Genomic DNA, 26,047 nt, shown 5'->3' with positions numbered 1-26,047 from the left:
ATGGCTGCGGTGCTGCGTTCAAAGGGGGCGAGCCTGCAGAGTGTGCGCGCCTGTGAAAAGGGGGCGTGGCTGTCGGCGATCGTGGGCGTCAAATGTGAGTCGGAGGAGGCGTGGCTCTGGATGCCTGAAAGGGGGCGTGGCTTAGCGTGCGCTGCATACAGGCGCGTGTGAAAACATCGAAGGGAATGTGGTTGCGCGCCAGTGTGTGGAAGCGAGTGTGAAAGAGGTCGTGGTTGTCCATATTGGGGGGGGGGGCATGACACCGTGTACACATGCAGACATTGAGCCCATCATGTTACATCTACTTAAGTGTAGCCACTTTGGAATAAAAGCACACTGCTCATTTAGGCCCATTCATTTCAGTGGCACTGCTTGTGAGTAGAACTTCGTTGGAATCCGCACTTCCCCATTTATTGCTCGGAGCCCCGGAAAGTTTTATGTAGTGGCTAACAAATCTGGATGATAAATGCATGATACAAAAATGAGAGGGGGGAGGAAGGACTGTGTGGATGCATGAGGGGCTTGTGCTTGCATAGAGGAGAGAGACGGGGCAACTGGCTTGCCTACACGCCATACCTTAAAGCACATGGCTCCTCGTCACCAAATAAACTGGGAACTGTTGTTCGCTAAGGGTGCTGGGAATTGTAGTTCTGTGAGGAACAAACTGCTGTTCGGAGGATTCTGTCTGTGTTTTAAATGCATTGTGTGTGTATGTGTGTGTCAGACAGACAGGGGAGAATGGGGCACATATCCTGTCAGGAAAGAGTGAATGGGAAAGGCTTGTGTAGGAGTGTGGATTATGAGGGGGAAAACATGAAAGGGAAATGTGAGGAAGGAGTGTGCTTGTGCTATGATGTACCAGGCTCTTCCTCACACCTCATTCTTCTCTTTCCCGCCCAAATCCATTCCTATGTCTCCTCCTGCCTCTCACCCGTATTTTCAGTAGCTCCCTCATATTCACGGTTTCCTCGCAACGTCTCTCTCATGTATGCAGTTGTTTCTTTCGTCTCTCTCTTATGTATGCAGTTCTTTCTTTCACTTGCAATCTCTCTCTCTCTCTCTCTCTCTCTCTCTCTCTCTCACACACACACACACACACACACACACACACACTCAGTGCCTTCACCACAGGCAGAACGTGTGAACAGACAAGGGTTGGCGTGGAAAACAAGAGAGGGGTGTGTTTAAGAATCGCACGGAGTCTCCGTGTGAAGGAAAAAGGAGCCGAATGGGAGGCCAGGGCAGCTCCATTTTGGTGTGCATGGGCACACTTGTGTAAAAACATGAGGGAGACAGTGTTGTGGCTGGCAGGGAGGGAGGGAGGGAAAGTGGTGCGACTGATTGACAGAAGCGCAGTGTGTGAGAGGAATGTTAGGACCGAAATATGTTATGAGAACCCTTTTTTTTAGTCAACAAATTTTTAAGCCAGCAAATATGTACTCCTAAAATAGGTACACGGCGTGTTTTATTCAAGAATTCCTACATAGAAGTCTCTTCTGTAAGGTACAAGGGCAGCCAACATGATGCTGACTGGATGCTGTTGGACTAAAACTCCCACCAGCCCCAGGCAGCACAACCAGTGGGGATGGTAGCTTATTTAGGGGTAAACTACAGTTCCCGGGATTGTCAGGAGGAAATAATGTGTGTTCAGTATATGGAGTGTCCGCAGCCCTGGTCACTGTGTCTGTCTCTCAGTGTGTCCTCCCCCCCATAACTCTTAAAAAAGACAGACGGCTCTTAATACACACATTCAGAGCTTCTTTCCTCACATGCTGATGAAATCTGACAAAATGTTCTATTCTGTCAGAAGCATCGATCAGTTGTCAACAGGAGCTGCCAAAGCAAGCTGTTGGATCCCTTTTTGGAGATTTGTGGTTTTTTTTAATGGGGTGGTAGTGTCTGAGTGTTTGCGCATCCCCCCCCCCCTCCTTCAACAGAACTTCAATAATGCATGGTATTCTAATTAAGATTATTGCTCCAATGAATCAGTGGGTAGTTACACACAATAATGAATATTTTATTCATTTAAGTTGTGATTGGAATATGTGTGCCTGTGTGTCTCTCTCTTTCCTCAAGGATATGCCAGGCTCCTTCCTGAACGTTCATATTCCATTCTAAACAAAAGACAAAAGTCTTGTCCTACCGCAGTTTAAAATTCCAAATCACAACTTTTTAAAATGGAGGCAGCCTTAAGAGGTATGTGGTATAGCGGTTAGAGCGCTGGACTCACAAGCCCAACTTTGACCAGGGTTTAAATCTGCATCCAGCCCATGATTGTGGGCCATTCACTGTACTTCAGCCTAAATTACCTCACAGGGTTGTTGTGAGGATAACATGGGGAAGGGCGAGCCATGTATACCACCTTGAGCACCTTGAATGAAAGGTGGGGATATAAATGTTATAATAACTGAGGGCTCCTTCAAGATGCAATTCTTTATTCCATTTATACCCCATCTTTCTTTCTTTCTTTTAATAATATTTATTAGAAGTTTTATAGTTACAGACTAGGGGACGCGGGTGGCGCTGTGGGTAAAAGCCTCAGCGCCTAGGGCTTGCCGATCGAAAGGTTGGCGGTTCGAATCCCCGTGGCGGGGTCCACTCCCGTTGTTCGGTCCCAGCGCCTGCCAACCTAGCAGTTCGAAAGCACTCCCGGGTGCAAGTAGATAAATAGGGACCGCTTACTAGCGGGAAGGTAAACGGTGTTTCCATGTGCGGCTCTGGCTCGCCAGAGCAGCGATGTCACGCTGGCCACGTGACCCGGAAGTGTCTCCGGACAGCGCTGGCCCCCGGCCTCTTGAGTGAGATGGGCGCACAACCCTAGAGTCTGTCAAGACTGGCCCGTATGGGCAGGGGTACCTTTACCTTTACTATAGTTACAGAAAGTAAGTATGAGAGGAAAAAAAGCAATAAAAACATTTAACAAACAATACATCAAAAATAGAAAGAAAAAACAGTACATCAAAACAACAAGAAAAAACAAAAACATTTAAAAACACATCCGAATTCCATATCTTTATCTTTCATTTACTTGTTTCCTCGACTTCCTCACACCTCCCTTTTTTGTATTCTAGTTCATATTAGCTAATTCAGCAAATCCTTTCCCTCTTTCTCGATTTTATACCCCATCTTTCTTCCAAAGAGCTCAAGGTTGTTCTCTCCATACCCACATCTTTTACCCTTCAATCTTCCCAACAGTCTTGTGAGGTAGATTAGGCAGAGAGTTGGTGCCTGGCCTGGGATCACCCAATGAGCTTTGTGGCTGAGTGGGGATTTGAACCCAGGTCTCCCAATCCTATCTTGACCATTCCAGCCACCTGCCTCAGAACCAGGGTGATGCTATCGTCACATTTTAATTAATGGCAATGAAGCTTATTTCAGGGAGGCCATTTTGGTTCTGGTGTGTTACAGTCAAAAAGAATGGGAAATGGTAATGCAAGAGGACTGTCCCCTACAGCAGGCACGTCCAACAGGTAGATCGTGATCTACTGGTAGATCACTAGACATCTGTGGTAGATCACTGGTTGATCACTGGCTCCCCCCAAAGAAGCCCAACAACTTTGGCTCCCCTAAAAAAAGCCCTCCCTCCCTCCTAAAAGAAGCTCAACAACTTTGACCTGAACCCCAAAAGAGGGGGTAGATCACTGTCAGTTTTTAACTCTGTGAGTAGATCACAGTCTCTTGGGAGTTGGCCACCCCTGCCCTACACTAATGTGCAGCAGCTTCTTCAGTTCGCTTGTACCTTCTCACACTTCTTCCCAGTACCAGGTTTCTAGAGAACCTTTGGACAAGACCCCATGGCCTCTCTCCTTCAGCAAGTTGCTCCTTTACAGCAAACCTTGCTCGGACTTCTGCCTTCGCAACTGGAACCTCAGCGTTCCTGAGGACTAGAAACCTGCTTTGAAAAACAAAATACCCAGCCATATCAACACTTAAGCCAGCCTTGCAGCGCTCAATTATATCAAAAAGCTACCTTTACTGTTTGGGACCAGGATACCTGAAAGATTATATACCCAAACAATCACTGTGTGCAGCAGGAGAGGGCCTCTGGCAGATATCATCTTTTGATATAGGAATTGGGCCTGTGTTGTGGGGTAGCTACCCCTTTGGATCTCCCTCCCATTAATTATGGTCTCTCTTGCCATTACAGCAGCTGCTGAAGACCCTTTAACAAGCCTTTTAAGATAAGACCTTTCCCAGTCTGCATCTGTACAGTACTGGGATTGTTTTGAAGGTGTTTGTGTGTTTGCTGCCCTGGACTCCTTCAGGAGGAAGGACCAGGTGGAAACTTAAATAATAACAATAGTATCTCCCTCTTTTAAAGGATTAGAAATGGATTCAGATTTTCTGCATGTGTGGGTTCAGATATTGCAAATGTTTCATCACAATAACAACAGCACTGATATATATATATATTGGTTTGGGTGGTACACATGTGCATTTAGCTTTATTAACTGATTGATCCAAGTGATCCAAATTAAGTCAGCCAAAAAAATGCCCTAATCAGTTGACAGGCCAGGGAGGTGGGGTAGGGCACACACAAGAAGATGCGGTTTTCGGCACATAACATACCTTACAAAAACATCGGCTCTAAACCCCATGCAAATCCCTGGAATCTGGGCTTTGTATGCTGGAGGCTTTGTCTACTTGTTGTTGTTGTTCAATTTGTCAGAAACACATTGGGGCTCCCCCCCCCCTTCCCCCAAATCCCTCAGTATTGTTAATTCAATTTTGAGCCGTTCTTTCACGCAGGTTTTAAAGGAACTAATCCCATCTCTTGGATTACACGATGCAAGAACAACATCGAGATCCACCCACCAGCCCCTTCCTCCCTGCCCAGAGTGCCAAAGTGAGGTAAGAACCTTAGGGAAACAGCAGTCGCTGTGTGATCCTGGCTTTAAGACCATGTCACTAACCGAAAAGCGATGGGGTTGGGGGAGAGGAGGCTCGGTTTAGGTTGCCCAGGCAACTGAAATCCTCGACTTTGCAACCTTTATAATCTCACAGGCTTTGTTCATGCAGCCAAGTTCGTGCGGATGCATCCAATGTAAACAATGGTGGCTGATGTGTCATGGGGACTTGTGGGGCAGAAGGCAGGGAGCCCCAAAGCAGGTGGAGCCAGAGCCAAGGACAGGCAGAGCCAGCTAATTCTAGCATTGCTCACATCCTCCTCTTCGCTGAGCAATACAAGGGGCAACACTAAGACTAAGGAGGAGGAGGAAGGCGGCAGGCATGACCTACCATCTTAGGGACTCTGGTTTTTGTAGGGTTTACTCCTTAGCCCAGAGGTTTTCAACCTTTTTGAGTCCACGGCTCCCTTGACTAACTACATTCTTCCTGCAGCACCCCTGTGGGGCTCAGGAGCCCAGGTATGTCACTCCTTGCCTGCAATGCTGGCAGTCTCTCGTCCTTTTTTGAACACCCTTCCCTTGTCGAGTTTCCTCAGTCTCCTCTCCTCTCCCCTCTTATTGGGAGTCCTCCGGGCAGCAGCTGCTGCTGCTGCTGCTGCTGCCGCCCCTGATCTCTGATCTTACCTCACCCCAAAGAGATGTGGTGTTATGTCTTCAGTGGTCTGTGTTTGTCTGAGCTAGAGTCTGGACTAAGGATTCTGAGCTCCTGATTCAATACATGATGTCCAATCCTCTTCCATTGGTCCTTGAACTCTGAGTCGTGATTTGCAGCTTGGAAGTTTAGACAGCCAATCACATTGTGAGTGGGAGTGGCCCAAGCTTTTAGAAATGTATATAAGCGGTTGCTTTGCCTGTTTCCCAGTTATGTAGTTCAAGAAAGGTTCTTGCTGTTATGATTGTGTCTTGCCTTGTGGGAACCCACCTACACTTCACGTGCCTCACACTGTCCTTTCCCAACAGCAAGGGCTGGAGGACTGGCTGGCTGGCTGGGCTCCCTTGCCTGCTTGCTTACTCCGAGGCTGCCTCACCTTCTGGCAGCCAGCACCCCCTGCCCAGCCCCAGAAGCCCTATTCACTTGTGGAGCTTGTAGCCAGGGTCACTGCAACAAAGAGCTGTGCAAGCCTTGGGGAGGCACATCTGAGAGGGCATCAGAAGAGGGAGGGGGAAAGGGACAGAGGCCAGTATTGCCTGTGGCACCCCTGACCATCATTCAAGGCACTCCAGGGTGCCACGGCACACTGGTTGAAAACAACTGCCTTAGCCTTTTCTTCTCCCAAAGATATATCGCAAGAGTCAGAGTTTTCCTTTTCCTAGATGGGCTACCTTCCCAGCCCCATCTGCCCCCCACTTCCCTCTACCATAACGGGCACTACATTGGCTACGCTTGCTGTAAAGAATATCATGCTTCCCATCTGTATTCTTCTCTCAAGTGTTCAAAGCACTTCTCATGCCCAGGAGATGTTGTGCAGCAACACTTTCAGAGCCAAAGGTTCCCCAGCCCTGATAAGCACTGTGCCTGTTGATAACAGCAGTAGTTGTATTGCTTTCAATCTTTCTAGCTTTGTTGCCATTAACATCCATAGCAGCTTCACTTATTTCATGGAAAATCTGCTGGGACTCTCGTAGCACCTTTACTTTTTTATTTTTTACAGCCAATGCTCTGGAACGTTATGCAGATACATAAGCACTGGCACTCACAGCTCTGGGATTACTTCTCCCCACCCCAGAGCAGGAGTAAATGATGTCACCTGCTGGTTGAAGCACTGGCAGTGTTAAATAACTTTTCTTGTTCTGGCAAGTGAGTAAAGTGTTAACAAAGCTTTCAAATTCGTAACAGATTAAAATAGAGGGAAACAAGAGGCTAGACACTTCTTTCCTTTCCTTTGATGAGGTTCCAGCTTCATGCCAGCAGTTTAGATAATAATGCCTATTTGCATTTCAGTGGGATGAAGATCTTTAAAAGATGCCTGCTTCATAAGCTGAACCCATTCAGTCAGAACTAACCAACACTCCTAAGAAGCTATTCATAGGACTGCAGTTGTTCTCATCCTAATAATGACTGTATGGGCTCCCAGAATAAGCACCTGCAATTCAAAATTTACCACTATGCCCTCCATCACTGCCTGATTGCTCAAGGTAAAGAAGGCAGCTACATAATATTCTTTCTAACAAATGTCCAGCTACTTGTTTAGAATTAGCTGGCATAGTTATAATCTGTAACAGAGGATTTTCATATTATGCTACAGTCAAACTTTCCATACAGTAGTTTTTCTGGTTTGGTATTCTGTTATATTGCAATGTCATTGGACCATCATGAAAGTTGTTCTAAATGTTGTTTTTAATGCTGTAACCTGCTCTGGGACCTTAGGGTGAAGGGCAGTAAATAAATAACAACAAGTATTTATATACCTGCTAAACGAGGGTAACCCTTTATGCAAACTGCTACATAAGCTTTCGCCATCATAAGTATCTGTTATTTTTTAAGCTGCTACAAAACTTTTAATTAGTTTTGCTGTAATTCCTCTAGAAGGTTTTGCCTTGCAGGGTATGGTGTGTTTTGAGGGTACAGAAAACATAGTGTTAGCCGCTTTGAGACTCCTTAAAGGGAGTGAAAGGCGGGATATCAAATCCAAACTCTTCTTCTTCTTCTTCTTCTTTTCCCCTGTGTAGAAATGCTTTGCTGAGTCTGCTCCCATTGCCTTGAACTGACCTTAATACTTGCCGGCTGAGGGCTTAAAATAGAGACTTGGGGAGAAACAGGACAATAGCATATAGATCATTCACACTACCATAGGCAGCAGAAACAGCCTGTTCCGCGGTGGCCCAGTCCCTCGCCGGCTGTTCCGAGCCACCCTGGCACAGGTCGGGCAGGCTGGAGGTTGCTGAGCAAAGCAAATTCTTATTCTCTCCCATATTCAGCTTTGTTTCCTACCCGAGAACAAATTGGGTTCACAATGGGGCAATTAAGATTTGGTTGGAAAACGTTGCTGGTGGGTCGGCACCCTCTAGTGGCTCCTTTGGGGACAGCTTAGGACAACTAAGGCTGTGTACACACTGTACCTTTAAAGTACATTCCCGTCCCCCTCAAAGAATTCTGGGCGCTGTAGTTTATTAAGCGTTACTAGGAATTGTAACTCTGGGAGGAGAAAATTACAGTGCCAATAATTCTATGGGGGAAAGTCTTTGTTTCAAATGTGCTTTTAATGCCACTGTGTACAAAGCCTATATATTGTTACAAAGGTTGCACATCAGCCCAGTCGCTGCTGAACGGTAGCAAATTTCCAGGGGGTTCCAGGCACTTACTCAGGGTCCTGTTTCCGTTAGGAATTCAGGCACATAAGAGACTGTAGCATTTTAAGATACAGTGGTACCTCAGGTTAAGTACTTAATTCGTTCTGGAGATCCGTACTTAACCTGAAACTGTTCTTAACCTGAAGCACCACTTTAGCTAATGGGGGCCTCCTGCTGCTGCTGTGCTGCCGGAGCACGATTTCTGTTCTCATCATGAAGCGAAGTTCTTAACCTGAGGTACTATTTCTGGGTTAGCAGAGTCTGTAACCTGAAGCGTATGTAATTCAAGGTACCACTGTATATGGTTTTACACCTCTGTACACCTGGATCTAGGTAAAGAGTTCACAGCATGGGAGGGGGGGCTTGTTCCCCACAACAGCACAGCATTGGAGCTCATGGCATCCTGCACACCATTTCCATGCCTTTTCCCCAGCCTGCCAATATGGTTCTGCCCCACCTGGCCTCTGCCTGGAGCTCTGGCACCTCCTTCTCCTTCCCAAGAACACTTGCTAAGCAGCCTCTCTGTTTTAAAAGGGGCACATTTTTCCTGTGTGGCACCATGCCGCTGCCCCCCATCATGTTGGGCAACCACCCAAATCTACTGTCTCTGTCCACTCCTCAGAGCAGGAGGGAAGGGTAGCTTTTTGCATTGCCAATGGCCCTTAATAACCCAGTACCTGACTCTCCATTGTTTCTCAATGACTGCATTTAGCTAGCCTAGCAAGGCTCATTTGCGCAAACCCAGGAACTTATCTGTGTGGCCCATTTCAGGAGAACTGCTGCAGCCTGTATTTTCCCTTTCAGTATCCCAAACAGTATCTAAATTCTACCATTTTACTAATTTCTGACATTCACTAACTCTTAGCAGTTATGAGTGCCCTCGCATCCCTAAACTCTGTTACCCCTAAATCTGTAATAATACATTAAGAGCTTTGTGGTACCCTAAAGGCTTTGGTTGCCTCCACCACCACATGCTTCCCCCAAAGAACCCTGGGAACTTTACCTCCCACAGAGCTAAGTTCCTAGCACCCGTAACAAACTACAGCTCCCTCTAACTGAAGGCATGTGCGATAAACTATTTTGGATTTAAGGGTAGTTCAACAACAGCACTCCGATGAAGGCTGATATGGTGCAATTGTTGCCTAGTCTAGGGGTGTCCAACATCGTCCCTGAAGAAATCCAAGCCCAAGGTGATCCACTTGGTCAGAAACCCTGAAGGCGTTGCCATGTCGTCCTCTCAGTTCTAAGCATGGCCAATTTCTTCCATCACCCTGGCTGCTTCCATGAGATTCTCCTCAGCTACTTGGATGGCACAGAGCGTTATGGCTCCTGGTTTGAGGACACCAAAGTCTGACTCAGCTGCAAGGAGGAGCTGGAGGTTTCCAATGCCAGCTATGATGAGCTACATGAGGGCCTGGAGGACTGTGCAGCATGACTAGGTGCCTTCCTGGATTCCACCTGGAGGCATTGCAGGTTCGTGAATGGTACACGCATCCCTCATGAGATGATCGATACAAGCCCGTTCACGAGGAAAGGCATTGCTGGAGACTGGAGGAACCACTTCTCCTGCCCACTGCAGGCTGAGCTCTTCAACAAGAAGCACCAGCAGGTAACAGGAGACCACTGCCTAAATTTCATTGATGGCTGCATGATCAAGGAGCTTGACAAGTGGCTGGAGGTTCCCAGTGTGTTCCGACAGCCACATCCGTGGCCCACATAACCAGAAACAGTCTACTTCATCCTTTCCTAGGCTGGTGTGCTCCAGATGTTTTGGACTGCGGATCTCATCAGCCCCAGCCAGCATAACCATTGGTGTCAATAAGAGTTGTGGTCCAGGGCTTCTGGATGGCACTGTGTGGAGCAGGGGTGGGGGAAGCCTACCATTTTTCTCTCATTCACACACACAGGTTTGACATAGCTTTGAAGTCTTCCCTGCCCCTAAGTCCGTTATACCACATTGGCTACAGCAATTCTAGGGTGCGATCTGGAGAATGGGCAGTGAGAACCTGAGCTCTCTGAATCCCACTTCATGAAAGGCCAGCAGCCAGCACAGTCAGCCCGAGCCACAGTTAAAAAGATAACCGGGTTTTGTTAGCAAAAGCCACAAATCTACAGATAACCTGGAAGTGTTTGCCTAATCCATCTTGCACAATCAGGCTTCCTGCGTTCTGCTTTTCAGCAGTTCTGTGGAATCATGAAAGAAAGAGTACCCGAGCCCCACCCTGGAGTATCAACTCTGCCTTGCACAATAAAGTCACAGATGGAGGCTGATTTTACCAGCCAGGATGAGGCACAAAAGCAGACTCGGCACTGGCTACACCAAGCTAAAAATGAACATTAAAAACTAGTGGCTCTCAGCTGGAAGGCAAATCTTGCCATAGGGAGCCCAACAGGATGCAAAGACACGTTCCCACCCACAGTTTGCTCTCCTCAATAAGATGTTGAAGACCCAAAGGAACCTGATTTTTCCTGATTGAACCAAGAAAGGGACACAAGACTCTTGTCTGGCACGCTCTTTCAGCTGACACTTGCCAGAAATGAGATGGCGACATTTTTTAAAATTCAGTTGATGGCTTTTCATCAGGGCAGGGAAAGGAAAGAAGAGGAGATGCCTGGGGTTACCAGCATAGCTGTGGGAGTTAAGACCATTAACATCCACCACTCCTTGGGAGCAACATTTCAAGAGTGCAAACACACCACCACCCCAACAATCCGTAAGCACAGCTCAACCCTTTTGAATCCCTTGCAGGAAGGAAGATAAGGACTACACAGCCAAGCCTGAAAATCCCTCATTTTGCAGAGGCTGGTTATGTTTTATTGGATTTTTTTCTCTTTTCCTCTCATTTGTGTTTTTTTAATTTCACTTGTGGAAAAAGAAGAAGCTGACGAACAAAACCACCTTCCACCCACTTCCTGGCCCAGCGGGGTCCCTGACGTTCCTTAAATAAAGTGGGGGAAGGGGAAAGACAATGGGATGAATGTAGTAGTGAAGCAATATGGAAAATGCAGCTTCCTGGTGCTAAAAAAAAAAAAAAGACGATACAGCATTCTTGGGAGCCAGAGCCCAAAACCCGGGGTAGTGGGGGCGACAGGGGGGGGACGGATGGGCCTTGGTTTGGTCATGATCCAGGGAAGGAAGATGGGTGGGTGGAAAAGAATAGGGTTTGGCTACACGGACCTGCAATATCAACAAGGGAATCAATGGGTGGCGTGGGAGGAAGATCAGGGCCAAAGCATGCCAAGATGGCCATAGGTGAGCGGGGTCCTGCTCAGACCACACCTGAAGCAGACTCACAGAGTTTGCCCAGCTGTCCAAAAGATACATTCATCGACTGTGGAATGCAGGAGCTGGGAAGCCCCCCGCGACCCACCTGCCTTCCTCCCAGTAGTTCAGTCTTGAGGAAGGATTAAATTAGATCAATAAACCACCTGCCACTTGGGCGAGGGGAAGCAGCAGCAGCAGCAGCGCTAGTGATGGAGGGAGGCCATATTACACATTTCTCCTCCCGCTAGAGGCCAGCAGGATGTCTGTTCCTAGAGCAGGCTGGGAAAAACGGGGCACAGCAGGGAGAAGACAGCTAGGAAAGCGAGGAGCTGTGAGACAGGGTGCCCTGAGAGGAAAGGTTTTAGGAGTGGCCGGGGCGGAAAGGATGTGGTGGTAGAAAAAATGGCAAAGAAGCAAGGGACACCAAGCCCCCGCCCCCGGCAGAAAAAGAAAGCAGTTGCTACATGCAGGGGAATGAGTGCGGTGGGCCACACAGCATCTTGTCCAAATGGGGCCTGGAGACAAGGGGGAGGGGAGATGCACAGACACTTCAGCCCTTTGCCAGCTAAACCCTGCCTGCTGACAAACCAGTCAAATGCCAGTAAGAAGGACAGGACACAGGAACTCAGGCTTGCCCTAGCAAAGTCCAAAGACTCATGGGGCAGGAAGCAAAGGGAGACTGAAGCGGAAGATAACCAACGCTCTGCCCCAGATTAGAAACACAGTTTTGGAGGTGGGGGAAGAGAAGGGAGGGCAGCGTAACGAAACCAGCAAAGAGAACCATTGCCCAGGCCTTGCCTACCTTGGGGGGGGGGCGGAGGGGGAAGGGGGGCCCCAAGGCAGACGAGCATGTCATCACCCCCCACTTCCCCCTGTTGTAGGGAAGCTTGCAACTTGTACAGAGCCCACCCTCAGCCCAACCCACTGCCTCCCGCAACCCCAATACCCCTCCCACACAAAATCCCCTACAGAGTTAAGTGACAAAACAAAACAAAACCCCAAAACCAAAATAAACAGGCCGAGGATACTCAACAGCACTTGGAGCAGCTGAGCTGGAAGGGGAGGGAGGTCCCGTCCCCCTCCGGCGAGGTATCATCCGGGAAAGCCACCTTCGGAGAAGAAAAAGAAGCAGGAGGTGGAGCTGGACCAGAAGGGGAAGGGCAGGCCCCCTCTCCCCACAGCCTGCCCCCCAGGCTGCCCCCCGCCCCCCCACCCACGCTATCCTCATGTCCCTCCTCCTCAGCAGCAGCCGCCGCCTCCTTGTTTGACCGGAGTGCTGTCAATTTTCAGGTTGGGTCTGTCGCCGCCAGCCGTGGCACCCGGGCCCATGCGTTTCTTGATCTCAGCCGCCATAGTCATGAACGACTGCTCCACATTGGTGGCATTCTTGGCGCTGGTCTCCAGGAAGGGGATCCCAAGCGAGTCTGCAAATTCCTGCCCAAAGAAAAGAGAGAGGGAAGGTTAGGAAGGAGCAAAGAGTCCCAGGTTTTATTACATAGGTCAGAGGCTCCTTGCAGGACCTCAACTGCAAGGCCAGCAGCTGAACCATCTCCCATAATCAATCCACCTGTACACTGAGATTGTTGCCTGAGGCCTTTCTCCACATTCTCCTTCAATTTGTTGCTTTAATTTGCTGTTTTTATACTATTATTATTAATAATAATATTACAATGTACTTTGCTTCTTACTATTATTGTTAGCTGCCCTTGGACATTTCTTTGTTACAGTTATATCCCCCTTTTCCTCCAAGGAGATTCAGGTAGTGTACATGCTTCTCTTCCTCCTCGTCTTATCCTCACAACAACCCTTTGGGGCAGGTTAGGCTGAGCATGTTTTGCCGAGCAGGGATTTGAACCCTGCTCTCCCAGGTCCTAATCCAACACTCTAACCACCATACCAACACTGGCTTTAGGTTGAAGGTGTGGGAAATAAATAATGTAAATCAGCAGTAGCCAACACGGTGCCATCGATATATCGCTATACTACAACTCCCACCATCCTTAGCCTTGCTCACTAGGGCTGATGTGCTACAGTCTGGAGAGCACAATGTTGGCTATCCCTGATGCAAGCAAATAAAAGCAGATGTTCCAGAGAAGGGCCAGGAGGTTCCCAAGGCACTCTGACATTCAAAGATATGATCTAGACACCTGTCTGTACCATATAGTTTGAAAAGCTAAAATAAACAGAACACTGCCTCTATTCGGAGCATCTGAAAGGCAAAAGTAAAGAATAATTAATTTGCTGATCCAGGACAGCTGTTTACAATGGGGCGTTTGAACTGAATTGCTCTGCCTTCCTTCGCTGAAGTGTTACATGCAAGAGCCAAGCCTATAAAGAATTATGTGTTTTTAAAAACATTTCCCCCCACTAAACGGCTGCTAGGTGTTTTGTTTTTTGTTAAAGACTATTTGTGCCTAAGCTGTCTGCAGGGTTATGCTGAAGTCCTTTCAACAACATTGTACTCTGTCACATGCAGACCAGGCCTTATGATGCAGTGGGGAACTTCAGGCCTGGAGTCAAATGTGCCTCTCCAGGCCATCTACCTGGACCACTGAATTCTCCCTAGGCTACACTCCTCCCACATCTTCAGGGAGTGCTTTTGCCTGGCTGGAATTATGTCAAACTCTGATCACACTTGTTTGGATTGAGGATAAAGGAGGGAGAGTGTATGAACTTGTGCAGAATAGAACTTGCCAAATGAAAATTTACATTTGCTGCTCCAGCCATTTTTGCCTCTGGTCCCACCCACCATTGGTATATGGCCTCCAGAAGGTTGACAGGGAGCGAATGTTGCCCCACTTCCTGCCTTGAGGATGAGAGGGAAAAGGTTGCTGATTTGCAGGGTTTGCTTGCGCCTGCCTGAAGAACCTAAGAAAAGCCTGAAGAGCATAAGAAGAGCCTGGCTGTTAGATCAGGTCTGTGGTTCATTTAGTGCAGTGTCCTTTTTTAACTAGGGACGCGGGTGGCGCTGTGGGTAAAACCTCAGTGCCTAGGACTTGCCGATCGTATGGTCGGCGGTTCGAATCCCCGCGGTGGGGTGAGCTCCCGTCGTTCGGTCCCAGCTCCTGCCCACCTAGCAGTTCGAAAGCACCCCTAAGTGCAAGTAGATAAATAGGTACCGCTTTATAGCGGGAAGGTAAACGGCGTTTCCGTGTGCTGCGCTGGTGCTGGCTCACCAGAGCAGCTTCGTCACGCTGGCCACATGACCCGGAAGTGTCTCTGGACAGCGCTGGCCCCTGGCCTCTTAAGTGAGATGGGCGCACAACCCTAGAGTCGGACACGACTGGCCCTTTACCTTTACCTTTTTTAACAGTGGCCAACCAGATGCCTGTGAGAAGCCCTAAAGCACAAGAGCAACTCCTCCAACTTGCTATTCTTCCCAGCCACTGGCATCTGCCTTGCCTTCAGCGGCTCACCTTGGCAGTTGTGTAGTCCACCACTTTTTTTGTGGTCAAGTCGCACTTGTTGCCCACGAGAAGCTTGTTGACATTTTCACTGGCGTAGCGCTCAATTTCCTGAAGCCACTGCTTCACGTTGTTGTAGGATTCCTGAAAGGTGGGAGCCCACAAGAGGGAAGAGGATGAGAGGCAGCAGAGCTCAGACTTCCAAGCCTGGCCATCAACCTGATTATCCCTTGGCACTGGAAAGGACTGCAGGCAGACTAGACAGCTTCATCAATGGAAAGAATCTCACGAAATACTTAATACAAAACTCAGACCCCCAAGAACTTCAGCCTTAAGGAGAACTTAGGAAATTCTGAGCTCTCCGAAATTATGGCCCTAGGGTTGTAGGCAACTTTAGTCCTGTTCAGAGAACAAACTTAGGTCCATTCATTTCAATGGGTCTACTCCAAGTAGGACATCATTGGATCCAACCCATGCATCAATCCACAAAATACATCAATAAGAGAGGTAAAAATGTGCCGGAATGGAGCTTTGCTCACTCACTCCAGTTAACTGTCCTGCTTTCATCCTTTTGGGTGTTTTGACATTACAATTTGAACTGCACCTGTTAATTGGGGATAGAGAGATAATTGCTCCTCATGGTCTCTAGTTAGATACAGCTGCCTTTTGATTCAAGACACCGCTACCAACATAACATCTGGAAATGGGAGCATTTGGTCCACCCTTCTGAACAGATGTCAGCCATAGACCATCTTCTGTAGAAATGAGGTGGGTGATTGCCTTTTACACTCATGGTCCCTCTTTCCCACTGTTCCTCCTCACCCCCAGAGCTGGATACCCTAAACAGACACACACAGATTTTTTCATCTTCCCCCAACCCATCTCCCACTTCTGCTCTAACCACCACAATGCAGCCATTACTCTACCTGATCCGTTACGTCATACACCACAATTATTCCATGTGCCCCTCGGTAGTAACTGGAGGTGATGGTTCGAAACCGTTCCTGCCCGGCCGTGTCCCACTGGAGAGGGAAGAGATGATAACAGTTGTGACTCAGCACCATTAGATTACAACCCATGGATGAAACTGGATCTTGCAAAACCTTTAGACAGAGCTATAGGAATGTGATTCATCTTCTCCACAGAGGAATCAATGAACAATCCAGAATTCTGGGATTAGTTCCCACATCCAAGAACTCATTTAAAGACACTTTTGAAACCACTTTTGAGATTTACAGACTCACAATTTGCAGCTTGATAGTTTTGCCATCCAACTCGATGGTGCGGATTTTGAAGTCCACCCCAATGGTGCTAATGTAGCTTTCTGTGTAGGTGTCATCCTAGGAAAGAGAGTGTTTCATCAACAATAAGAAGAAGTTGCAGACAGAAGTCATTGTTCCTGTTCTCAATTCTCTTTTGTTGGGTGAGGGAAAGGTGTATCAAAATGCTGCCAACAATTCTAACATTCAAGATTTCCAAACACACATGAAACAAAAGCAGTGTACATTTTCGGTAACGGCATTCATATCCAACCAACCTCAGCCAGCGCATCCATGCTGGATGGGGTTATTGGGAGTTGTTGTAATCCAAAACATCTGAAGGGCCCAGGGTTGGGGAAGGCTGGCATATGCCTAGAATGCCAACTGGCAAGGAACAACTGTAGTGTGAGACCACTGTATAAACCACACATTACACAACAGAAGGGAAGGAATCCACCAAAACCAACTTTCCCCTTGTCTTCCTACGCAGTCTAGACCAATGATTCCTCGCCCCAGGACTGTTCCAAGTTCAGAGGTTCTTCAAGGTCCCATTAGGGTTTCTCAATGGGAATAAGTTCAGCAGCAAGAACATCACAAGTTAATAAAGGTTTTCTTGTGGCTTTCGACACTCAGTGTCTGAGTCTGAAGGCTGGGGAGGGCTGCAGGCAGCTAGTACTGAAACTGCCACCCAACTCCAGTGCAATGGCTATTCATCCTGGCTTTCCCCAGTTTGATTCTCCTCCTCCACCTCTTGTTTTGTTTCTACCTTCTGACTGTAAGCCTGCAGGCAAGGCGGTATGTCTAATACAGCACCCAAAAATGGGAGATCTCTTACTGGTAGTAGTACCATTGTGATTGCCTTTAAATGTTTTTAGATAATTTTTCAAATGTTTTAAATAGGTTATTTTATTTTAAATTGCATTGTTTAAACTGTTTGATGTTTGCCACCCTGTGCTTCTTTGGCAGGAAGGGTGGGATAGAAATTTAATAAATAATACTCAGAATTTTTAGGCTCATGACAACTACTCGGTTGTGGGGGGAGTCTGTTTCTTAATCTGTGCTCAGCTCATGTGAGCAATGCATTTAGCAAAACTCTCTACACTGCAAACTAGGCTTCCTTGGCAGACATGTTGGAATGGAAAAGGGATTTCCTAAAGACCAGAAAAATTTAAAAACTGTATTGCTACAGCTGCTCATCCTGAGGGGCAAACAGAGAAAACAAAGCTTCCTCACAATGAATGTTGTATTTTTGTGTATGTTAAGAGGGGGGGTGAGATAAGAGATTCCAAGGGGATTAGTCACAGGTCTTGTGCCTCTTCAGTTGGCTCAAATCTACTGACAAGCTTTAAGAAAACTCATCACCAAGAGGCGGCTCCAATCAGTTGCTTTCTCTTAGGCTCACTAACAATAGGCTAGGACAAGGGTTGGGGAAACCCCTTCACCCTGAGGACTGCATTCCCTTCTGGTAAAGCTTTTGAGGGCGACATGCCAGTGATGGGTGGGGAGAAAGGCAAAAGTGAGCAGAGTAGCCTTCATCCAGAAAAGAAAGAGGGATGTGCAGAGTCAGGGGTGGCCCATCCCATTTCACCACCTGAGGTGAAACAGGAAGGCGTCCTCAACTCCTACTACTGCCCCTGCTGAAGTCTCACTTACCGGGGTTCAAACTCAGATATATAAGCTAGGAACTAAGTGGCTCCTTAAGTCAGGGGTACAGTCCCCAAAATGGAATGTCTAGTTGCCATTTTGAGGCCAGAGGGCTTGAAAGTCATATTATTCAATACAAATTGTGTAGATAAAATATCATGGATAGAATATCATGGATAGAATTCTACATGATGTGCGTGAAAACAGGCAAGATCCAAGGATCCCCAGGCATGCATCTTCAGATGGAGGAGATGTCAGGCGCCATCCTGGTGCCTGGGCATCTTCACTTGGTCGCAAGTGGCCAGTAGCCAGGTGCAAAATGCACTGCTGGTGAAGCTACGGCTTCCAGTGAGATCTTGCAGGGCTCTTGTGAGATCTTGTTGGAAGCTGTGGTAGTCAGCACAACTCTTCTCCCATGGTGGGGCACCAGCACTGGAGAAACAAGGAGAAGAGGCAGCGGCTTCTGGCAAGATCTTGTGGACCTCCCAAAATGCAGCATTTGAAATTCACCACACGCCAGGTGCATTTTGAGAGGTCCACAAGATCTTGCCAGAAGCCGCTGCCTCTTCTCCTTGTTTCTTGCAGCTTCTCCACCAGCAGTAGGCAAGGCACTCATGCTGCACCCATAGTGCCACCACATGGATTCCGCCACTTGAGGCAGCTGCCTCAAGGAGGATGTGGTCTGGAGGAGGGGGTGTGGCCTGGGGAGCATGCCAAAGACCAGACAAGGAGCCCTGGAGGGTTGCATTTGCTCCCCAGGCTAGGAAGAAAGGTTGCCACTTAGGGCAAGAGTAAATACTTACAGCAAACCGCAATAAGAGACATGACTTCCCCACACCGGAGTCACCAATCAGAAGCAGTTTGAACAGGTAGTCACTGGAAAATAGAAAGAGGAGAACAAACAAGTTTTGTATGGATAGAAAAAGTATCGCTCATCATCATCATCTGGGCTAATTTGTTTCCTCTCCAGACACAGTACCTGACTCGGCAGTGAGGACATTCTTATACTAAGCTTGAGTATTCTGAATATTACAGTAATATAGCACAGGATCTGGCTGCCCCAGAAATCCAAGTTCTCTTGTGAAATTGCTCAAGGGAGGTACAAAAACATCTTGATTGTTATCTACTGAAGAAATCAGGAGCCAGAGCAGGCCAGAGCAGAAACCATTAGGTCCCAAGTGGTACTGCCCGTCCGCCCCCAATTAATCAGCCTCCTCACTGTTCAAGCTCATGTCCCAGCTCACCAACAGGAAATTGAAATCTGTCTTATACCAAGTCATGCCACTGGTCCACTTGGCTCAGCAGCATCTACACTGCCTGGAGACAGGTCTCCAAACTTTCAGGCAAGGGAATGTTCCCAGCACTATCTAGAGATGTCTGGGATTAGACCAGGGACTTTCTGCATAAGAAGCAGATGCTCTAGCACTGAGATATGGCTAAACCCCAGATTATCTGTGGCCGGCAGGTATTCTGTAAAGGAGCACCTCTACACAAAGTGAAACATGTATTTAACATGCAGCAAATTGCATTAAATACCCCACCACATTTGTTTCTTTGACAAGGTTATCATTTGGATGAGTTTGCTGTGTATGCACAAGCCTTGAGCAATGTTTGAATGTTCTGTTTGATTGTTCAGGTCTGACTTCACTATCCAAATAAATCATCTTTGTAGGAACTGTCACAATGCACTACTCATCGAAAGCAGATACTTCCTTGGAAAGTCATAGGGTAGGGCTCTGTGTATACGCCATGATTATGTACTCTGCTGGGTTTTAGAAATGTTGCTTGGCCTCGGCACTCACCAGAGACCCAGCCCTGCCCTTATCCCAAGGTGTGGGATAAGGTCTCTGCTACAATTTTCCAGTGAGTATTGGAGGACCTGGGAGGGGGGGGGCTTATAATGCTAGCTTCAGCAGTGCTTAGAACAGGGCAGGGAGCCTGTGTACTCCAACCCCCATCAGCCCCAGCCAGCATAGACAGTGGTCAGGGATGATGGGAGTTGTAGGCCACCACATCTGGTTTGACAAGGATGGGTTGTGGTGGAGGCACTAAAAAAGCAGTAAAAAGTTTCACTACTTTCTGAGAGACTGAACTTCAAGGTGAGCATCTCCTTCCCTTTTCCAGATTCGACAAGAGGGGTACAGCCCCTTGCCCAATTAAAAGATGCAGTCGCCAGTGACAAATGCAGCAGTGGACTTCTGGCACTTTGTCTAATAATTCCTATGAATCAGTATGGTTAACTGGCACTAGGGACAGTAAGGCCCAGTAGAAGCATAATTCTCTCAATCTCTTACTCATGGTTAAGCAACAGGGAGTGAGTCAGTGATTCATGCACTCTCCTCCCCACACACCCTAGTGAAAATTTATCCCTGCCTTGCTTCACTTTTGTCAGAGCTAACCTACAGCGACATCAACTCTAACCATGGTTAGCTTTAACCAGTGTTTCAAAGACAGGCTCAATTTTAAATCATGGCTAACTTCTGCCACCTGGAGCAGCCTCCTCTAACCTGGTGCCCTCCATAAATGTTGGACTACAATGTGCTGGCTGGGGCTGATGGGAGTTGTGGTCCAAAATGTCTGGAGGGCACCAGGTTAGAAGATGCTAGCCTAGAGGTTTTACAACACAACTTCCACCACCTTATCGTCATCCTTTTCAAAAACAATACTGTTAAGCCTCCATAACAATTAAGAATGGCCATCTTTGGGAGGTGCTCATGCTAGTGTTTAAACCAACTTGGGCCCCAAATATATGAAAGATTGCTTCCTTCCATACAGACCTTCTCAGCTGTGAAGATCAGCAGAGGGGGTATTAAGAGTAGATCCTCTGCCCTCAGAAGCTCAGGATAGGGATGACCTGGGAGCCCCGAAGCGGCAGAACTCCCTCCACAGAGAGACACATCTAGCACCATCACTATACATCTTTCATTTGTAGGTTGATGATGCCTGGCCTTTTTGCATTTGAGAGATAGATATTTTAGGACCCACACCTGTTGTGCTTGTAAATTGTTTTAAAACTGTTTTCAATGTTGTATTTTACATTGTTGTGGCCTGCCCTGGGACGTTGTGATGAAGAGTGCGTAATATATCTAAGCACCATCATGCTCCCAGCTGAGTTGCTGGGCCTTAGAATCAGAGAATTGTAGAGTTGGAACGGGACATCTAGCATCCATGACAGATGACCATGAAACCTCTGCTTAAAAACCCCCAATGAAGGAGAGTCCACAGAGGGAGACAGTTCCACTGTCTTACTCAGGCCCTTTGTCTTACATCGTTCCTGTTCTGAAAAGCCCCAGAATCACTTCCCATTACCCCCCAACTCATCTGAAGTTGCAGCTCAGGGGACTACCACAGAAACCTTCTGGAATCTGTTTCACAACACCACCCCTTTGCCACACCACCAGCACTGCTGCCAAGGATCCCCGTACCCAAAAGCACAACAGGGCACTTGACTATCAGGCTGTTCTCTCCCATGTACCAAACTGTAAGTATAGCCAACAGTCAGAAGGAAGGAAGTTTCTTAATTGGAGTGTTTGACTAGTGTGCGGGAGAGGTGACAGGAAGCAGGCGAGTCACGAGATGGTGTGCTGGCACTTTTCCTGATTAAGCACAGAGGGAAGGGACTATCCCTAATCTTGGGGGGTGGGGGAGGCAATGCTATTCACAAAGCAAATGCATGCCAATAAAATCTAAAGTCCCAAGCCTCAGTCATGGACTCAGGTGACCTTAGGAATGCCACCAATTCCCAGCTGTTCCTCACTCATTGCAGGTTTGAGAAAGGAAGGGCAAGATATTATATACAAGCCCTGGGCCCAAAGGGACAAACAACTGCAAAACAGACTTCAAAAGGTTTTAGCCTGAGCTAGAGGTAGCCCCAATTCTGTTGAACCTAAATTCAGATTAAAGGCATCTGACCCAGATCACATGCTTCTGATCTATTTGCCAGATTGCACCACAACCTAGAACGCATCTGTTTTTCCCCAGCCAACTCACAGCTACCAGGGCAGGGGAGTCAGCAGCTGCTAAAGAGGCAGTCAACAAACTTGAACTGTGAAGACCAAGGTGTCCTAAAAAGTTAAGGGCAGCCAGACAGCAAATCCATTCTGCCAGGAAAGGATGGCACATGATCTTCAGGTCATTTCTTTGAACACTTCCCGTGAAAGAAGACCCTTGAATTTAAAAGAGACCTCAAGATTGTTTTTCAGAGTAGTTATAACAACCCAACGATCTTGTTGACACTTTATATACACTTATCTCCCCCTGCAAGACCAAAGATGATTTCTCCTTTCTCCTTATTTTAAAACTACACCCCTTTGCTTCAGAACACCAGACCTCTATAGGACGTAACCAACATCCTTTCAAGGCTAGAAACCTCTACCTATTTAAGAAATAGGTCTGTACAAAGCCAAAACCACCACTATGGTTCTTAAGGTGCCATCCACAATAAATGTTTACAGACCTAAGGGTCGAGCAACCCAATAGGTTCCTGTTGTAATGCAGGTTTACCAGCAGAACTGATGCTTTCTGGATTTGTGCAGCCAAGCACTTAATGTGATGATTAGCATGTAGCAAAGTGCTACACAGACATCTTATCAGTAATGTATACATCAGTCCTGTAAGGTAGATCAATATTATGATTCCCCACATTGCAGCTGGAAGGCTGAGAGTGTCTTAGCTTGCCCCTAATGAGTTAACAGAAGAGGCAAGATTTGAATTGGGAACTTCTTGTTTCCACAGCTCAGTTTCTTAGCCACTATGCTATGTTAGCTCTCCACCAGAGTAAACTATATAGCCTGGGCTCAGCACTCAGAAAAGATACTGCTGTCCTAGGCGCCAATGAAACAAAGTCTGGCCACTGAGTCTGCAGCCACTACCGGTTGTAACTTTGCTAACACATCACCTCAATGGTAACGGCATTTATGACCAGCTAAGTAAGAGATGATAGAGAAGAAACTCTTGTTTTTTAAACCAAAGGTACCAAAGCTGACCCGACAAGCTACAGTAGCCTCTGCAGAGGCTATGACAACCACAGTCAACCCTGGATAATGAGGGTGAATGTTTCTGGAGATGGCTCAGAGTAGCCATTCCCAAAAGGTGCAGCAGATCATCCTGATGGGTAGCTGTTAATCCTTTGTAAACGAAGCCCACAGAAGAAACTGGCCCAAAGAAGGCTGTTCTAGCCTGCTTGCCCACACTGGAAAACCAAGAGCTTAGAATAAAACATATGCGGGGAACCTGTGGCACTCCAGATGTTGCTGAGCTACAATTCTTTTCAACCCTAACCATTGGTTGGGGCTGATAGGCTACAGGCTCCCGATCCCTGGAATGAATGTAAAACCAATGATCTCCTGGTTGATTTCATGGAAGCATTATTTACTCTCTACAGAACATGAGGCAAGTAATTCTTTACAAGTCAGAACTAGCCAGTGATGCAGCAGAAAGGACCAAAGGTCCCAGAACTTATAGTGGCCTCAGGCCCACTATGGCCGGGCCCGAAGATTTCATGAGCCCATTTTGAGATTCATTAGTCTCCCGTGCTACATACAATGGCCAGAACTCTGTATCTCCAAGAAAGTGTGCCTTTGAGCACCTGCATAGTGCTTTCCCTTCACACTCTGTGACTAAAAGCCCAACTACTTGACATCTGGGAATTAAACAACAGCATATTCTACTCAGAGTCTTAAAGGGATGTGGCTCAATAGTTAAGTACATGCTTTGCATGCAAAAGATCCTAGGCTGCATGGGAAAGACCAGTCTGAAGAGCCGCTGCCAGTCAGCATGGACAAAATTGAGCTGGGTGGACAAATGATCTGAGCTAGCTTATAAGGCAGCTTCTTATGTTCTATGTAAGTTCTTGTGTCCATCCTTGGTCATATACAGTAATGCCAATGGGTCTGCTCTGCGTAGGACTAGCTAAAACAGACAGATGGGTTTGAAATGTGATTATGCTAGCCCATAAAAGAATAGCTTTCAAGCCAGTGCCTCTGCACACACAAAGTAGTGTGTTAAGGGGATCTCCCATTCTGAGCAGATGGGAATACAGATGCACTCAGATACCTGTGCTTACTTGGTAAACAGTTTGAAATTACTGTTTTTACAAACTACCTCAGTTTAACAAAACTTGTTTCAAGTTCTTAACAGTTTGAAAGAAGCAGGAGTTTGAGTTACCGTAATGCCCAAATCGCTGCTTGCTTGCTTGCTCATGAACTTTACTTGTAAAAGCCCCCCGCTCTTTTCTACCAGGCTGTAGGACTATTTACACAGCAGGAAAAGTTACCAGAAACAACTTTGGGATAACCTTGCAAGGCCTCAATGAATGTGGTCAGATGAACAGTGTCAACTACAGAAGTTAGGCCAGGCCACCTAAATAGCTTCTACAGAAGACAAACTCCAGCAAACACAAAGCATCTTGCAGCACCTTAAAGACCTTAATTGTTCACTGTGGCATAAGACTTCCTAGGTCAGAAACCACATAATGTGGCAAGTGGTCACTTAAGTGGGCAGGTATATAATATAGGAGGATCTAACAGCAGATTTGTAAACAACTACTCACCTGATTGGGTGGATACTTTCCTGTACAAAGTAAAAAACACATGACAATATAGTGGGAGCACATGATGGAGTTGGAAGATGTTTATATGAACTCAAAGACTATTCCACTGAACAGAAAGTGAGATAGACACAGGAATTTACATCCTGATTCTATGCTTCTTTACTTGGAAGCAAGTGTCACTGAGTAAAACAGTCAACTTTCAAGTAAGGGTGAATGAGGACAAACACAGAAGCTTAACTTTATATGGGGTAGGGATCCTACAGCCCTCCAGATGTTATTAGACTCCAACTCCCAGCAGCCTGCATCGTCAATGGCCAGGGGTGATGGGAGTTGTAGTCCAGCAAAATCTGGAGGGCCAGATTCCCCATCCCTGCTTTATACACACACACACACAGGTACACCTGTATATAACATTTATGTATGCCTCACGTAATCAGTGAATCGACCTTTCATCTTCCTCTTCCACCATCTGTTTGTCTATCGTACATCCTAAGGAAACACTATCTGCTTTCAAACACCCTGTGAAGACTTAGTCCTTAAAAACAGGCTAAATCTCTCTTTTCTTAACTGCACACATTGTTTTAGATATTTCACGAAACAAGTGAACTAAATGCATTATAAGCGAAACAGTGTGGTATGCAGGTGTGTAAAAACGAAATGAACACTGGGGGTGGGAATAATAGCACAAGAGGCAAGTAGTTGCAAGGGGAGGGCGGAGGCAGAGGAGTGGTTGCGGGAAAACACAGCAGAAAGTTAGGGAAAGACAGACAAGGCAAGTGGGCAATTTGGGGGCAAGAGGAAGAATGGCACAAGACCAATGTGGGGTGAAGAAGACTAGCAGGAGACACATAGTGGGAAGTTGGGGACAGACATAAAAAGCCACCAATGCACCATAGCGCAACGAGGCTAAACAGTTCATGGGAGAGGAAGGGGCTGGCACAAGAGTCGAGTTTCAGTCGTTCCCTCCAACCAGTTATATGTATACTACTCCCCACACCTATAAGGAATGGGCTAAGGTGTATGTGCATGCGTATTTGTGTGTGTATATATGTATATATTATATGTCTACATATTCAGCCTCTTCTCCCCCACTCGACACCGACTGTCACCGGCGCCCTTAGGAGAACCGGGGGAGGGAGTCTATCTAGGCCTCATATGGGGGGGAAGGAAGAAGAGAGCCCGGAACTTCAGCCCCTCCCCTTCCCCAAAGTAGAAGCCAGTCCGCCCCCTCCCTCCGGCCAGGCCCAGCAGAGAAACACTCACTACTCGGGGTTCATGGCGGCTCCTCCGCGGTGGTGGGTCGGCGGCTGACTAGCTGCTTCCCTCCCTCCTTCCTTCCTTCCTGGCTAAGCTGGTCCGGTCTCTCCCTCACGCAAGATGGCGGCCGCTCCCTCCTCCCCTCTTTCCCTCAGGTGCGACTTCTCACCGCGCAGGAGCCAGCGCGTAGAGCACGCCGGGAGATGTAGTCTTTTCCTCCCCCTCCCGCTCTCCAGAGGAGTTTTCGAGGCGCTTTTGCTCCCGCAGCCCCACCCATCGCCTTCCTGGCCACGCGAGGCATTGTGGGAAAGGGAGTTCTAGGCCGTTCACATCCTACGTCAGCCTCCCTCTCGCGCACGCCCCGCCTCGGGTCGGCTTTCACACCGCGTGACCTAGACTCGCCCCTTGCCTGCGCAAAGGTGTCTGGGAGATGTAGTTCGCGCTGCAACGCTCAACTGAGCAAAAGTGCT

The 26,047-nt window shown here is 47.4% G+C and overlaps 1 protein-coding gene and 1 long non-coding RNA gene across 4 annotated transcripts; one reads left to right on the top strand and one right to left on the bottom strand.

Annotated features, from left to right (window-relative positions):
* The first annotated feature begins 284 nt into the window (after positions 1–284).
* On the top strand, positions 285–14,830 carry LOC310667054. Of its 3 annotated transcripts, none has more exons than XR_014506151.1 (4): positions 285–374; positions 2,077–2,196; positions 4,750–4,851; positions 13,940–14,830. It is a non-coding gene; the product is annotated as an uncharacterized lncRNA (long non-coding RNA). The 3 variants fall into 3 exon arrangements; XR_014506153.1 differs by lacking the exon at positions 13,940–14,830 and adding an exon at positions 3,760–3,811 and having other exon boundaries at positions 4,750–5,628; XR_014506152.1 differs by lacking the exon at positions 13,940–14,830 and having other exon boundaries at positions 4,750–5,628.
* Positions 10,978–25,880, bottom strand: RAB1B (RAB1B, member RAS oncogene family). Its single transcript, XM_083418676.1, has 6 exons — positions 25,584–25,880; positions 18,574–18,646; positions 16,112–16,207; positions 15,794–15,889; positions 14,880–15,011; positions 10,978–12,897 (listed from the first exon to the last, which is right to left on the bottom strand). Exons 1-6 carry the CDS (start codon positions 25,595–25,597, stop codon positions 12,703–12,705), a joined length of 606 nt encoding a protein of 201 aa, XP_083274802.1. The 5' UTR covers positions 25,598–25,880; the 3' UTR covers positions 10,978–12,702.
* Between the last annotated feature and the right edge of the window lie 167 nt (positions 25,881–26,047).

Source organism: Podarcis tiliguerta (assembly GCF_965153285.1).
Source record: "Podarcis tiliguerta genome assembly, chromosome: 16".
Classification (NCBI taxonomy): Eukaryota; Metazoa; Chordata; class Lepidosauria; order Squamata; family Lacertidae; genus Podarcis; species Podarcis tiliguerta.
This window is presented reverse-complemented; position numbering and strand designations above follow the sequence as displayed.

Bases quoted from the DNA above. Each gene is read 5' to 3' on its own strand.
- RAB1B (XM_083418676.1), bottom strand. The intron at 16,208-18,573 runs GTAAGTATTTAC...TCTCTTTCCTAG, and splicing joins GTCTCTTATTGCGGTTTGCT to GATGACACCTACACAGAAAG. The intron at 15,012-15,793 runs GTAGAGTAATGG...CCCACCTTTCAG, and splicing joins TGTATGACGTAACGGATCAG to GAATCCTACAACAACGTGAA.